General features: G+C 41.6%; 1 protein-coding gene across 2 annotated transcripts in view; it reads right to left on the bottom strand.

The window, feature by feature from the left end:
- Window positions 1–15,673, bottom strand: part of atg7 (ATG7 autophagy related 7 homolog (S. cerevisiae)) — a 137,801-nt gene that overhangs the window by 69,330 nt on the left and 52,798 nt on the right. For both annotated transcript variants that reach the window (XM_060835145.1, XM_060835146.1), the window contains one exon: window positions 8,238–8,318. In XM_060835145.1, the coding sequence (XP_060691128.1) occupies window positions 8,238–8,318 (81 nt within the window). The remainder of the gene's footprint in view (window positions 1–8,237; window positions 8,319–15,673) is intronic.

The following is a 15,673-nucleotide window of genomic DNA, read 5'->3' as shown; positions in this document are numbered from 1 at the left end:
TTAACTATATCATAATGTGGCTGACTTCATCAATAGAAAAAGGCTTCCATTCAACATACAGGTCATCTCTGATCATCATATTACATCTCAGAAGTCTGCACCAAGTACACTGCAACTGCTATGATTCCCATATCCTTGAGAACTCATTCTTGCATCAAAACAAGGGCTGAATGGCCTACAAGGATGGCTGGTGGGAGATCAGGAAAACCCTCTGCAATCACTATCTGTTATACAATCCCCTATTTGATGCACATTCTTCCACCAAAGCCATCACGGAGGAGAGGATAGGGCTCCTAGCTGGAGGTTCTGTTGTTTGCGTCACTCTTCTGTGGCTTTGCTGCACAATTCAGACAGTGTGCACCTTATAACGCCCCAGTCATGTAGAGCACAGCATTAGAGTGGGATAAGGAGGGAGGGAGGGATGTGATGGACATTGAACAATGGGGAGAGCAGTAGGGGGAGGAAGATGATGGCACAGAGTATGTGGAACACAACCTTCAGCACGATACAACAATCCAATGTTTGGTGTAACAAGCTAGAAAAGACGTAATTAAGGCTTTAAAAAAGGCTTCTAATAAATCTCAGTTGGTGGAAGTCATCATTCATTGTCTGTTATTGCTCCAAAGACAAGAAGCACCTTAGTTCCAGAAGAAAATGCAGCTTTTTTTTTGTTTCATTCTTCCCCTTTTCTGCTCATTTCAAACATAGTTGGTTATCAACTGTTTAAAGGCTTTCCAAAATATGTTGTTCCTGTATTGAACAATGTTATACAATGCGAGGTGTCAGGCAAAGAGTAGGTCTCCTTCAGACAGGCCTCTCATGGTATGGCACCAAGAACCAGGAGTGTCTATGGCTTCATTCATATAGCTGCGGCTACCATGACAGGAGATCCAACGTATGATGGTGTGAAGTGGCAAGACATTTACAAATATGTTCTATTTCCAATGAGGAGTTATTCGTTCCCCTACATGCTCTCAGGAACTTTTGTGTGTTTCTTTTGCACGGTGTGTGCTGTGAAAGGCTATCCCTCTCTGGTGCTGCCAGAGAAAGCCTCTATGAAATTCCCTGACACTGACACTTGGCTCTTTCAACACTGTAAATGCCAGAAAGTGACACTTACTCAATTTTTGTTCAAGTTCAATCCAATATGATTTTAGTTGAACCTGTCTTACATCATCTTGATAACAGTAATTCATGAACCTCATCTATATAAAAAAAACCACACAGGAACCATGCAAAACCACCTTATAATTTCCTTCTGAAGTGTGCTCACCTCCCTAATCTCAAGAGAGACATTAGCTTTGATAAAAATATTGTCTACAATAGGAGTGATATTAATCCAGTTTGCCCAGCAGGAATTGAGATGGCGCGCTGCTGAAAAACAAACTGCTAACACATCCACTTCAACCTCAATCCTTTCATGTCATTTCTACTTTTATCCATTGGAGGGATGTGGCAGATGAAATAGATGGCAATAAAACAGAGTGGCCTCAAGAGTGAAAGTGTTCCATAGCATGTCCAAGGACGTGCAGCTTAGGTGGTTTGGCTATGCTAACTGTGGGGTCATGGGGATAGTGTGGGGGACTGGGTCTGGGTTGGATGCTCTTCGGAGGGTTGATCTAGACTCGAGTGGCTGAATCTGCACTGTAAGGATTTTATGATTCTATGTCAAAAAAGACCCAATCATGTTTCAACTCCAAACGAAGTGGGGAAGCTGCTTTGGCATTCTTCCTGAGCTGAACTAGATCTGCAGAGGTGGAAGTGATTCTCGAAGCTAAGAGAAAACTTCACTTTTGTGAGGCTGGCAGTAATAGGAATGTTCCTGACTGTTTCACAAGAGAAGTCATGGCTTCCCTCAATCCAAAAGATGTAACCTTTAACTTCTCAGTGCAGGCCAATAGCCTCTAGTTACTCCACCTTTTTAAAATTCATTCAGAGGCCATATGCTACTTGCTAGACAGATACTTGTTGTCCATCTTTAATTATTCTTGAGATGATGGTGGTGAGCTGTGTTCCTAAATCACAGTGGCCCATGGCAGGTAGGTACAGCCAGAGGCATAAGAAGGAAGTTCCAGAGGGTAAGGGTACAGAGAAAGTTTATCAGGATGTTGCCTGGTAAGGGGGAACTTTAGCCACGCAGGAAGGTTTGATAGACCGAGTTTGTTTTCACCGGAATGCAGGAGGCTGTGGGCGACCTGATAGAGCTTTATAAGATTGTAAATGCTACGGAGAATACAAGGTTTTTTCCCAGGGTGGAGGGGTCAATTACTAGGGGACACAGATTCAAGGTGCTTGGGTGGGGTTCGGTGAGGAGGAGGAAATGGGGGAAATTACAAGAGATGTGCAAGGTGAGTTTTTTTCACTTGTGGTGTGTACCTGGAACACATTGCCACAGGATGTGGTGGAAGCAGACACAATAGCACCATTTAGGATGCACCTGGATGGATACATGAATAGGAAGGGAATAGAGGGATAGGAATTCTGTAAGTGAAGACAATTTTAATATTGACGGACAAAATGGGTTGCCACAGGCTTGAAGGGTTGATGGGCCGGATCCTGTGCTGTACTATTCTTTGATGACGCAAGAATAGCATTATAGTGCAGGAGTGGTGATACTATTCCAAGTCAGAATGGTGCAAGATTTGGAGGGGATACTACAATTGGTGTTGCTCCCCTATACATCTGTCTTATGGGAACGCAATAACTTAGCAATATTATCACTAGGCTCGTAATTCAGATGCGCAGGTAATGTTCTGGGAATCAGGGTTTAAATCCTGCCATTGCTCATGGTGGAATTTGAACTCAACAAACAAAAACCTGGAATTAAGAGTCTAATGATCATCATGAAAATGTTATCGATGGTCAGAAAAACCCATCTGGTTCATTAAGGTCTTCTTTACCTGGTCTGGCCTACATGTGGCTCCAGATCCACAGCAATGTGGTAACAATGCCCTCTGGGCAATTAAGAATGGGCAATAAATGCTGGCTTAGCCAGCGATACCCACATCCTGTAAATGAATTTAAATAAACTCAATAAAAAGCTGCCTTGATGTCAAAAGCAGTCATTCTCACCTTACATCTACTATTCACCTTTTCTGTCTATCTTTGAACCAGTATTGTAATGATGTCTGAGCCATGTGACCTTGACAGCCCTAAACTGTGTTAATGGGCAGATTACGGTGGTGCAAGTCCTGCTCAATAGCATGGTTGATGACCTCTTTCATCACTCTGCTGATGATCGTGAGTAGCCTGATGGGTAGTAATTGGCTTTTTTGCTTTTCTCTGCCATTTGTGGACAGGAGATTCCTGAAAAAGATTTTCCACACTGTCAGGTAGATCAGAGTGTTGTAACTAGACTGGAAGAAGCTTGGCTACAAGAGCAGCCAAATGTCAAACGCATGTAGGCTTTTTAGTTTTTAGCGCTTACAGCCATTTCTTGATATTCCATAGCGTGAAGAATGGCATCTGAGATATTGGGAACCTCAAGTGGAGCATCCACTTGGCATTTCTAGCTGAAGATGGTTACAAATACTTCAGCCCTCTCTTTTATACTGAGGTGCAAGGGACCCCCATCATGGAGGGTGGGGATGTTTGAGCAGCCTCTTCCTCCTGTTAGCTGCTCAATTGGCATCTGGATACGGGCAGAATTGTAGAGCTTAGATCTGACGCATTGGTTGTGGGATACATTAGCCCTATCACATGCTACTTATACTGTCTGTCATACACAAGGATGCCTTCCTTGATGAAGCTCTCTTCCTCCCTCTAGAAGGATTTCAGTGAGTCCCTCTGGTCATCTCCTCTGCCCAGAAGCCGTCTCCACCCCTACTCTGGCCTGTCACCCTCACCTTATCACCCTCACTTTAACCTCCTTCCACCGATCGCATTTCCAACGCCCCTCCCCCAAGTCCCTCCTCCCTACCTTTTATCTGAGCCTGCTTGGCACACTTTTCTCATTCCTGAAGAAGGGCTCATGCCCGAAACGTTGATTCTCCTGCTCCTTGGATGCTGCCTGACCTGCTGCGCTTTTCCAGCAACACATTTTCAGCAGTGTCATACACATTGCCCTGCATTGGGAGGTTCAGCTGGATGACATCTCATTTTGAGCCTGGTCCTACCCCTGACATGCCCTCCTTCTAGGTGTCTTGGTATGACAAATGACTGGCAACACACTGACGAGGTCTGGAAGTTAAGTTATTCCAGGCCAAACTATAGGCTTGTAAGTATGTTTTGCACTCAAGACACTCCAACTCCTCCCAATTACCTGCCCACTACCTACACTAAACTGATTCAACCACAATATGAAAACTTGCCTGAATTGAATTGTGACAGAAATGCTGCAACACAATGTGGACCATCTTCAGTACTGTTCTAAAGTGTCAGTAGCAATTATGTATCTTGGATTGCAATCTCTCACAAGAGGCTGCCAACCTGGGATTGAAGATCTCTTTCTCACTGATGTTAAAACCTATGGTCTAGAATTAGCTCAAGTTACATATTAACTAAGAATGATTTTAGTAAAACAATGTACCCAAAATACTTCTAGTGCAACAGAAAATGCAGTTATGGAGGATCTATTTTCTCGGTTCACTTTCCTCCACAGCACATTCTCAAGGTGGTGAACCATGCTTAGTTAACATTCCAAGGGCACCAGCAAACCTTCCAGCATAACAGCTCAATTGCAATTCCTTTTTAACTGAGTACTGTCAGTATGACTGTTGGCAAGTGCTCAAGCCTCATCAAACCTGCAGTCAACTCCCACAGCACAAGCAGCAACATCCCACTGATAGGTACAACAAATATTTTTATTGGTAAATTTCTCTACAGAACTCTAAACTACAAAAAGAAAGGTTAAAGGATAGCTTGTTACTTACATATAAATTAGCCTAGCTGGCAGATCATATACAAATACATTTTCAACAACTTATATTTACTTAGCGTGTTGAACGTAATAAAACACCCCAAGGTACTTCCCAGACCGTTATAAGACAGAATGTAACATTGACTATGTATTTTCACAGAAGACCACAACTGGTACTTGTGGTATTTTCCATCCCTACTAGTTTGTGGTTCTGGGTAAGGATTATTTGAGGTAGTGCATTACTACCAATTCTCCTTTATTTTTGTTTTGACTTGGGACAATCTAGTGATTAGTGATAGAGAATATACCACTGTAGAGTAACACAGATAAAGCACAATTTTTTGGCTGCTAAGAATGTTCAACAATAGCAGCAAGTTCAGCGTCATTTGGACATGCATAATTGCTAGGACCTTCAGGATCTGCTCACTCTGAAAGTTAAAGTCGAACCCCTTGTTTCCATCTGTAGACTATGAGAAATATCAGTAGAATAGGTACAGCCAATGTAACATGAATATTAACCCATTCAGAACTTATATTACTTTATATAACATGATTCACATAAAGATATATAAGATCAGATAGCCAAATCCATGGTCAAAGACATGGGTTTTAAAGAGCATCATGAAGAATGCAAGTAAGGTAGAGGCAGTGAGAAATCTAAGGAGGGAATTCCAGAGCTCAAGACAAAGTAGCCACCAAGGTGCAGTTAAAATTGCGGATGCTGAAAGGACTATAATGAGGGGAGTGCAGGATTAGTAACACTGAAATGGCCATTTTAATTACTTGAAACATTTAGGGGTGAACAACTTCAGCAATAGATTATGAAATAGAACTATTTTCACAGAACCTTGTTCACTTGATTGAATATAACAGAACTTCACCTGATCACAGTTCGGCCATCCCGTGGTCCAACATGAAAGGCGTTAGATTTATAGTTTGGACAAGTTCATATCTGAAATTGCATGGAGTATGTGGATTTAACCATTCTGAGGCTTAAGCATTGTTCCTCAGCCTGACATTTATTCTAAATAGTTTGCCCCCTCAAAGCTTATGTGGCCTTAATGTCTAGAATTTTAACAACCTGTACAGCACATCAATGTTAATTATAATTATTACCATATACTTGGGTGCCTCAGCTAGAAAATACAAATCTAATCACACTTGCAACAGTCTACATTTGGATAAACTTCAATTGGAGTACCCCGTTGGCTCAGCTGCTAAATGCTCCATTTAATACAGACTGGATCCTTGCTAAGATACAGATGTGGGGACCTGTATGTTGGGTTTGAATTGATAGCAGCTGGATGCAGCATTAATAGTGGTTGGTCTCAGCAACTAGCAGTGAATCTGGATAAATTTCTGGGTTCAGCTTCATGAGCACATGCTGGTTGAATTACAGGTCTGTGCAATGCCTGGAATTGGTAGCTCATCCACTAGTTATAAGAAATTACACTCTGCTCAAGATCTCAAAAGGTCAGCTGCTTTCTTTTTTAGATCAAGGGAAGAAACCACTTGCAGAAGTTTGCTTAATACAGTTCGCCAGCAATCAAGGAAACAAGTAAATGTTTTGGTTTTCGGACAAGGTTGGTTCCACTATATCAATGCCCTTTATTTAAATCTTACACATGTTCTGCAGGTGAACAATGCCTGAGAGAGGGCGAGAACCTTAATGCTTTCGTCACTTGTAAAAAGGCAGCCTAAACAGCCCTTCGAAGGTGCAATATGATAGGAGGTAGAAGGTAGAAGAGGTGGAGAGGCTGGACTGAGCTGAGGGTACATGGCTAACTCTTTCTAACTTGTTTTTCAAGACCCATTCCTTCATTTCATGTTTTAATTGCCATGACCACATAAGTGAGCATCAACTTCCTCCACTTTTGGAAGACACTGTATGTTACTGTCACCAACATTACAGTTTAATCCTCATCCCACCAATCACACTCCAGATTTGTCAAGTGGTTCAGCGTGGAGGGCCAGGGAGTTGACAATGAAAAGATGTGCTATGACTCATTATTAACCTTTCAAATGTTAGCTGTGCAAATCCCCATTATACAGATTTACAGATAGTAATTTTGAGAAAAGCAAGACACAGCAAAGTAGCTGATTTGATGAATCGAATAAGATAAAGACTACCTCATACCCATCCTCATTGAAGTGGAGCAGATCAGCATCCCACACTCACCAATGATACTTGCTGAACACAACAGAATGATGAAGGCACTGGGTAGTTTGTTGCTGCCGATTAGCAGATATTGAGGCAGGAGTACAGCGAAATATCGAGTAACTTTTCCACATCTGCTCATCTTGGAACTGAACAGCATCCCACCCGAACCCACCCCTCCTCCACTATCTCTGTAACCCTGGCATTTCCCAAGATTAATCCACCTACTTCACATTCCTGGATGCCACAGGCAATGTCTCATGGCCAATTCACCTGACCTGCATATCTTTGGATTGAGAGGGGAAACCGGTGCACCTGGAGGAAACCCACGCAGACACGGGGAGAACGTGCAAACTCCACACAGACAGACAGTTATCCAAGGGTGGAATCAAACCCAGTCCCTAGCGCTTTGAGGCAGCAGTGCTAACCATTGAGCCACTGTGCCACCCAAGAAGGAAAGCTTGGCCCATGCGCTTACTGGAGAGTTCACATGTGCTAATAAAGGGGGCTTACTGAACAAATATAACCACTTAGAGAAAACTAATAGAATAAAAATATTGTTTTACTGAAATATATACATCGAAGGCAACATCTTAAACCAGGTTATTTGACCTTGGGTATGAATATACTCAATTTTCCCAATAAAAACTCTACTTGAAAACATTTCTCCTCACTAAGTCCAAATGTTTACAATTGCATAAAGCATTAATCAGTTGAACAGGCTGACATAGTGCAAACGGCCAATTTACAACAGGGTCCCAAGGTAAGGAAAAACACACATTACTCTCTGGATTGTCGCCTATAAAAATAAAACACCACTCGTATTTTAATGTGGCAATAATAATATAGCTTGCGATAAGTGACACACCAGCAGAACAGTTTGGTGGCTGGTTATAGGGGGACCTGGGAGAAGGTCTCCCATCCACTCAGCTTGGATCTGGTGCTTTGGGAGGGTCTGTGAAAGTGGGAAGAAAAATAGACAATATATAAAAAATACTTCTAACAAAAAAATGTGAAGCCACTGCCCACCTGCAACCTAGAACAAAGTAGTAACAGTATTAAAAGATCAATATTAAAACTACAACAAGCTGTTTTCAAAACTAGAAGCACTGACTTGTGAACAATTGAAGAGGAGGAGCTTTGCAGAATGAGACATTTTAAACTCAGTTTTTGTTGCTTTGAAACGATTTCTCTGTTAAGTCTGCATGTGAAAGAACTTACCACTGGTGAGCATGCTGTGCACTTGTCAAATGCTAAACTTGCTGGAAGGACATTGTCAAATCTTGACAAAAAGCCACGGATCTAAGAGAAGGGGGAAATGGTATATTGATCACAATCTGTAAAGAGCGATTGGTTGCCGCAGTTGTAAACATCAGGGATTACTGGGACCAGAGCTGTTGCTTTTCTCCACATAAGACTGATGATCTAATCCTCTCTTTTCCCTTGCTCCTCATATGGAAGAGGAAACAATATACCACAGAAACAGAAAATTTCAGATATAATGATCAGAAACATCCAGAGGATAAAATTGTTTTTACAGTGAGTGGTTGGTGTCTAGAATGCCAGAGAACGTGGTACAGAGCAAGTCATTGTAGCTTTCAGAAGGGAACTAGACAATTATCTGAAGAGAAGATATTTTGAGGGAAAAGGCAGAGCAATAGGGCTCTCAGAGCAGTAGAGGACCAGCATGGACATTATGGACTGAATGGACTCTTACTGAGGTTTAAACATTCTACACTTCCATTTATTTGTCACAGCTCTTCATAACCTCAACATTATTTGTAAACCTGCAAGTCCCCATTCTGTCTTCAAAACTGCAAACCCCTCACCAATGGTCATATCCTAACAAACAAACTCTACCTTGAAGAGGTTCTCCTCCTCTCTCTACAGAGATCTCAGTGAGTCTTGCTCTCACTGCACCCCCAAGCTTCGCCTCTGCCCTGAAGCTCTTCAACCATGTCCTGAATCAGACTCGCTACCACAGCCACATCTGTGGTAACAAGAAGATGGATTACTGGGCTAATGGTAGGCTACTTGGTAGTGTGGATGAGCAGAGGGATCTTGGTGTCCATGTACACAGATCTCTGAAAGTTGCCACCCAGATAAATAGTGCTGTGAAGAAGGCATATGGTGTACTGGGCTTTATTGGTAGAGGAACTGAGTTCCGCAGTCCTGCAACTCAATGTTGCAGTTGTATAAGACTCTGGTGCAGCCTCATCTGGAGTATTGTGTGCAGTTTTGGTCGCCATACTATAGGAAGGACGTGGAGGCATTGAAACGAGTGCAGAGGAAGTTTACCAGGATGTTGCCTGGCATGGTAGGAAGATCGTATGAGGAAAGGCTGAGACACTTGGGGCTGTTCTCATTGGAGAAAAGAAGGTTTAGGGGAGATTTGATAGAAGTGTACAAGATGATTAGGGGTTTAGATAGGGTTGACAGTGAGAACCTTTTTTCGCTAATGGAGTCAGCTGTTACTAGGGGACACAGCTTTAAATTAAGGGGTGGTAGGTAAAGGACAGATGTTAGGGGTAGATTCTTTACTCAGTGCGTTGAGAGTTCATGGAATGCCCTGCCAGTAGCAGTGGTGGACTCTCCCTCTTTATGGTCATTTAAGCGGGCATTGGATAAGCATATGGAGGTTATTGGGCTAGTGTAGGTTAGGTAGGCTTTGGTCGGCGCAACATCGAGGGCCGAAGGGCCTGTAATACGCTGTATTTTTCTATGTTCTATCTCCTTCCTCAGTGCCTGCCTACGGACCCGCTCTGTCCAGGACATGCAGGTTCTGGGCCTCCTCCATTGCTACTCCCTTACCATCCAATGCTTGGAGGACGAATGCTCAGCTTCTGTCTCAGGACCCTCCAACCCCATGGCATCAGTGTAGATTTCACCACTTTCCTCATTTCCCCTCACCCCCCACCTTATCCCAGTTCCAACTTTCCAGCTCAGCACTGCCCCATGATCTGTCCCACCTGTCCACCTTCCTTCCCACCAATCCACTCCACTCTCCCCTCCGACCTATCACCTTTACTCTCTACCTCCATCCACCTATCACACTCTCAGCTACATTCTCCCCAACTCCACCTCCCCTCCCATTTATCTCTCCACCACGGAGACTTCCAGACTCATTCCTGATGAAGGGCATTTGCCCAAAACATTGATTTGCTTACTCCTTGGATGCTGCCTGACCTGCTGTGCTTTTTCAGCACCACTCTCTTTACTCTAATCTCTGGCATCTGCAGTCCTCACTTTCACCTATATCCAGACAGTCAATTTTGCTTCTAATCCTTCAGTCTTAAAATATCTAAAATGATTTACAATTTGTTAGCAACAGCCTAATGGTGGTACTGAACAAGTTCAAAAGCAGTTCTTTTGTTTTTGTATTCCTTTTCTTCAGATGTAAAACTAAGGATGGTAGAAATATCCCTTGAGCATAGGAACAGGAGAAGTAGTTGCCCATGCCAGTTCTGTAATTCACTGAGATCATGGTTAATCTTCAAGACCTGCACCTGCCTTTGCCTCATACTCCTCAACAACATCTACAGAAGAAAACCTATCATTAAGTTTTAGAACTAACAACTGATGCAGCATCATCAATTGATGCTTTCAGAAAAGAGCTTCAAACTGCTATCAATCTTTGTGAAGGAGGGTTTTCTAACTTCACTCCTGAAAATCTAAAAATGAGAGGTCAATGCATGGTCTGTATCTCTTCATACAGCAAAAGCCGCTTAACTCCATCTAGCCTACTCGTTCCTTTTAATGTGCTAAAAGTTTTTATCAAATTACACATTCTGAATTTCAGGCAATACCATCATCTTTTGGCTAATTCCTCCTTATGGAATAATCATTAGTGTTTGGGAATCATTCAGGTAAGCCGAGTTCCTTAAAGGCCAATATATCTTTCCCACAAAATGCTCACAGGACTCCAAGTGTGGCTTTACCAGGATCTTAAATAGCTCAAGTATGACTTCGGCCCTCTGCAATCAGTCCTTTAGGGAAAAGTACTTGGGCTCCTTTAGTCTTCTGATTATTTTCTGGACCTGTTTGTGACATTTCAATGATGTACTCAAAATAATTTTTCTATATCTTGTTGCAATTGTATACTTCCTTAAAATCCAACCAATTCGCAAATTTGGGTTTGTAGCTTTCTATTTCATCATTTAACTCAGCAATAATTACTGCGAACAGTCAAGGCCCCAGGACAGATCCATGAGGCACACCAAATACTCTCACCCTGACAATTATAGTACGTGTCCCAAATTGGTACTTACTGTCTTCTGCTGCTCAACCCATTTCCTAACCTGGTCAAGACGACCTTCAACTTCACGAGCTTCAAAGAAATCTTATGAGGACTCTTGATGCGCTTAACAACACCCATAGAGATTCTCCTGTGAACAATCTTGGTCTCTGTATCTAATAAAGGATGTGCTGGATGAAGATCTTGTTATATGAGAAGTGAGTGAAGTCTCTGGGTCTGTACTCGATAGAGTTTAGAAGGTTGAGGGGATCTCATTGAAGCTTACAGAATATGAGAGGCCTGGATAGAGTTGACGTTTCCACTAATAGAAGAGACTATGATCCTGGGCTATAGTCTCAAAATGAAAGGATGAACCTTTAGAATGGAAATGTGGAGGAATTTCTTCAGCCACAAAATGATTAATCTGTGGAACTAATTGCCTCAGAAGGCTATGGGAGCCAAATCATTGGATGTATTTAAGACAGAGATAGTTAGGTTCTTGATTAGTAAAAGAGGAAAAAAGGGTTATGGGGAGAAGGCAGGAAAATGGAGTTGAGAAAGTTCAGCCATGACTGAATAGCAGAACAGACTCAATGGGCTGAGTGAAGTAATTCTCCTTCTGTACCTTATGGTCTGTCCATTAGTTTTTGTTATTGTTTCAAAAATTCAAACATTTCATCAAACATGATTTACCTTTCAAAAATCCAAACTTGCTCTCTGATCAGCTTAATTACAAATGCTTAAGTATAGGCTAGCTATTAATTGCCCAAATATATTGGGCAACTTACCTAAAATTGTACATTTTTTTTCTCATGTATCTTAAATAGTGAAATTTTCTAAATTAAATGGAAAGTTTATGAATTGGAAGCATTTGGAAGATTATAATTAGGGTATCTGCAATGTGGCCACTAAATGTGTGCATCAAGGTCCTTCTGGATTCCACACCAATTAATATCTGACCATTTATTTACCTTATACTTACTTCCAGAAAGTATTGCATCATTTTTCTTCAGACATTGAACTAAATCTGCCACCTATCTGTCCACAGAGAAATAGCTGCAAGTGAAATCTCATAAGTAGGCATGTGCAGAGGTGGGGCAGTGTAAGATGTGTGTTCCCCACAGTCTAATTCCAATTTTGTATTCACCTCAATAATGACAGTGGAGCATAATTTCAGCTCAAAAATCAGTTTTCAATTTACAATGACTGTATTGAATGGATTAAATAAAATCATTTCACTTTCTTTAGGGCATACTGACTGCTAATTAAATCTTGCTTAACCAAATATATCAATTTTCTTATGGCACCACCTAGAGTCCTGAGATGTCACTGCCATCAAACCCAATCCTGCTTTTATTTAAAAAACGATTTTCAAGTATCATACCAGAGCTGAACACAAACTACTACAATCAGCTCTTCAACAATAAAATAACACTAACTACTGCCAAGAGAATTAAACACTCAACCAAGTGAAAAAAAACAAAAGGAATTGGGCAGTCTTTTATCAAGCGTGTCACCTGAAAAATGCAGATTAATACTATTTATCCCTGAATGTAGGTTTTTCTTCCTCGACTTTTAGCTCTGTTCAGAAGTAGCTTGAGAACTTCTATGCAGTAATATTTACTGCATCAAGTCCAATGACTAACTCACTGTTGCCCAGAATAACAGCAGTTGGTTAGGTGCCTATAATTATACATATGAAGTGTTTCTGACTTCAACCAGGTTACCATGGGAACAGTGGCAGAAAATTGCTTCCTATAAGAGAGAAAGTTGAAATCACCTCATAAGACTGCAATGCAGTTTGTGATAATAGTTTGTAATTTAAAAAACATTTATTCACAGGATGAGGATGTTGCTGGGTGGGTTGGCATTTATTGCATATCCCTAATTGCCCAGAAGGCAGTTAAGAGTCAATCAAATTGCTGTGTGGTGTGGGGTCACACGTAGGCCAGACCAGGTAAGGATGACAGTTTCCTTCTCTCAAGGACATTAGTGAATCAGATGGGTGTTTCCGACAATCAGCATTGGATTCATAGTCATCAGTAGACTCCAGACATTTATTGAATTTAAATTCCACCATCTGCCATGGCAGGATTTGAATCTAGGCTTCCAGAACATTACCTGGCTCTCTGGATTAACAGTGCATCAATAATACCACTCAGCCATCACCTATCAATGTATGTTGCCTACCCACTCAATACACCACATGGCCACAATGGTTCAGCACATGGAAAAACTATTGGAGAGCTGAAGGATTAAAAAAAAATCAAAACGGGATGCTCACTATTTAAAACACTCCAATATACTTGTCTTTTCTCACTTTTTGAGAATTTCTACATGCTCTTTAATGTCTTCCAATTCTTATATTTAATAAGTATAGGATACTTCAATGACGTGATTTGGCATTCAACCAGCACTGCCAGGAATACAAGCCAAATAATATACTTTGAGCCCCATAATGAACTCACTACCTAGAAAGTGCACTTCTCCACAAACATTGATAGCATCACCAGAGTAAATGTCCACTGGAACACCGATCTAGCTTTGAAAAATTTGTAAAACATCTGGGAACTAAAGAGGAATGGCTGCCCCAGCATGAAAAAGAAAGTATTAAAGCTTTCTTTTCAATACTTAAAACACCTGGAAGGGGTTTAGTTATTTGTTTGTTATTCATTTCAGCGATCTGGGCTTCATTGGCTGGACCAGCATTTATCATTTATCTCTGGTTTCTTTTGAGACATTGGTGATGAGCTGCCTTCCTGAACTGCTGCAGTCCATGTGCTTCTGTCCTCAATGCCCTTTGGGGGGGGGGGGGGGGCGGTTCCAGGATTCTGACCCAGGAAAATTGAAGGAACTGCAATATATTTCCGAGGATGGTGAGTGGCTTGGAGGGGAATTTGTACATGCTAGTGTTCTTACGTATCTGTTGTTCATGGTGGTGCTCCCATGTATCTGCTGCTTGTATCCTTCTGGATGTGTAGTGTGTTTGGAAGGTGCTGTCTAAGGAACCTTGGTGAATTTCTGCAGTGCATCTTGTGGATAATGCACACTGCTGCTACTGAGCACTCCCAAAGAAGGGAATGAACTTTTGTGGATATATAGTGCTACATTTCTCGAGTGCTGCTGAAGCTCACTCCTAACTTGTGCCTTGTAAATGGTGGACTGACTCTGGAGAATCAGAAGGTAAGTTACTCGCTGCAGGGTGCCTAGCTTCGATACGCTTTTGTAGCCACAAATATTTATATAGCTAGTTCAATTCAGTTTCTGGTCACTGGCAACCCCCAAGATATGGACAGTGAGGGACTCGGTGATAGAAATGCCTTTGATAGTTAGATTCTTTCATGCTGGAGTCTGTAACTACTGGCACTTGTGGGGCAAACACATCCAAATGCAGCAAGACGAGTGGCAAATTACGAGTTGTTTCAGTATCTGGGGACTCATAACATTGTGAAATCATCAGCGAACATCCCCACTTCTGATGGAAGGTTATTAAAGAAACATCTCAAGATGTTTGCAAGGAACTCCTGTGGAGATATCCTGGAGCTGAGATAAGTGACCTTGAACATCCATAACCATCTTCCTTCGTGCTAGGCATGACTCCAACTTGATTTCCATTGATTCCAGTTTTACTTGGCTTCCTTGAAGCCACATGTCTTCAAGTGCAGCTTTGATGTCAAGACAGTCACTCTCTCACCTCACTTCCAGAATTCAGTCTTTTTTAAATCTATGTTTTAACCATACTTTAATGAGGTAAGGAGCTAAATGACGTTAATCAAACACAAACTAAGCAACAGTGAACAGGATATTGCTGAGCAAATGTTGTCTGATAATATTGTTGATGACCTCTTCCATCACTTTATTGACGAGGCCATAATAGGCTCGGCTGAATTGATTCAGTTTTTTTGTGTATAGAGCATCCCCAGCAATGTTTCATACAGTAGATGCCAATATTTTAACTGTTCTAGAACAGCTTGGGTTAGCATGCAGCCTGCGCTAATATTTAGTGCAAATACAAGAATGTTGATAAGGTCTCTAGCCTTTGCAGTATCTAGTGTATCCAGCCATTTTTTAAAAATAACATGGAGCAAAATAAATTAGCTTCAGACAATGCTGCTTAGCTCTGGAGGATATTAAGATGGATCATCCACTCAGCAGGTCTGGCTGAAGTCTCTTAAAAATGCTTCAGTTTTATCTTTTATACTTATATCTGGGCTCTCCCATCATTGAGGATGGGTATTTATGGAGCCTTCTCTGCCAGTAACTTGTTTCAAAGTCCACAATCATTCATGACTGGTTGTGGCAGGACTGCAGAGCTTAGATCTGATCGATTGGTTGTGGATCACTTAGCCCTGTCTATTGCTTGCTGTTTTTGCTATTGAAATGCAAGCAGTCCTGTTTTCTAGTTTCATCAGGATTGACCCTC

Source organism: Hemiscyllium ocellatum, chromosome 14, assembly GCF_020745735.1.
Source record: "Hemiscyllium ocellatum isolate sHemOce1 chromosome 14, sHemOce1.pat.X.cur, whole genome shotgun sequence".
NCBI lineage: Eukaryota > Metazoa > Chordata > Chondrichthyes > Orectolobiformes > Hemiscylliidae > Hemiscyllium > Hemiscyllium ocellatum.
The sequence above is the reverse complement of the archived record's forward strand: the minus strand, read 5'-3'. Positions and strand labels throughout refer to the sequence as shown.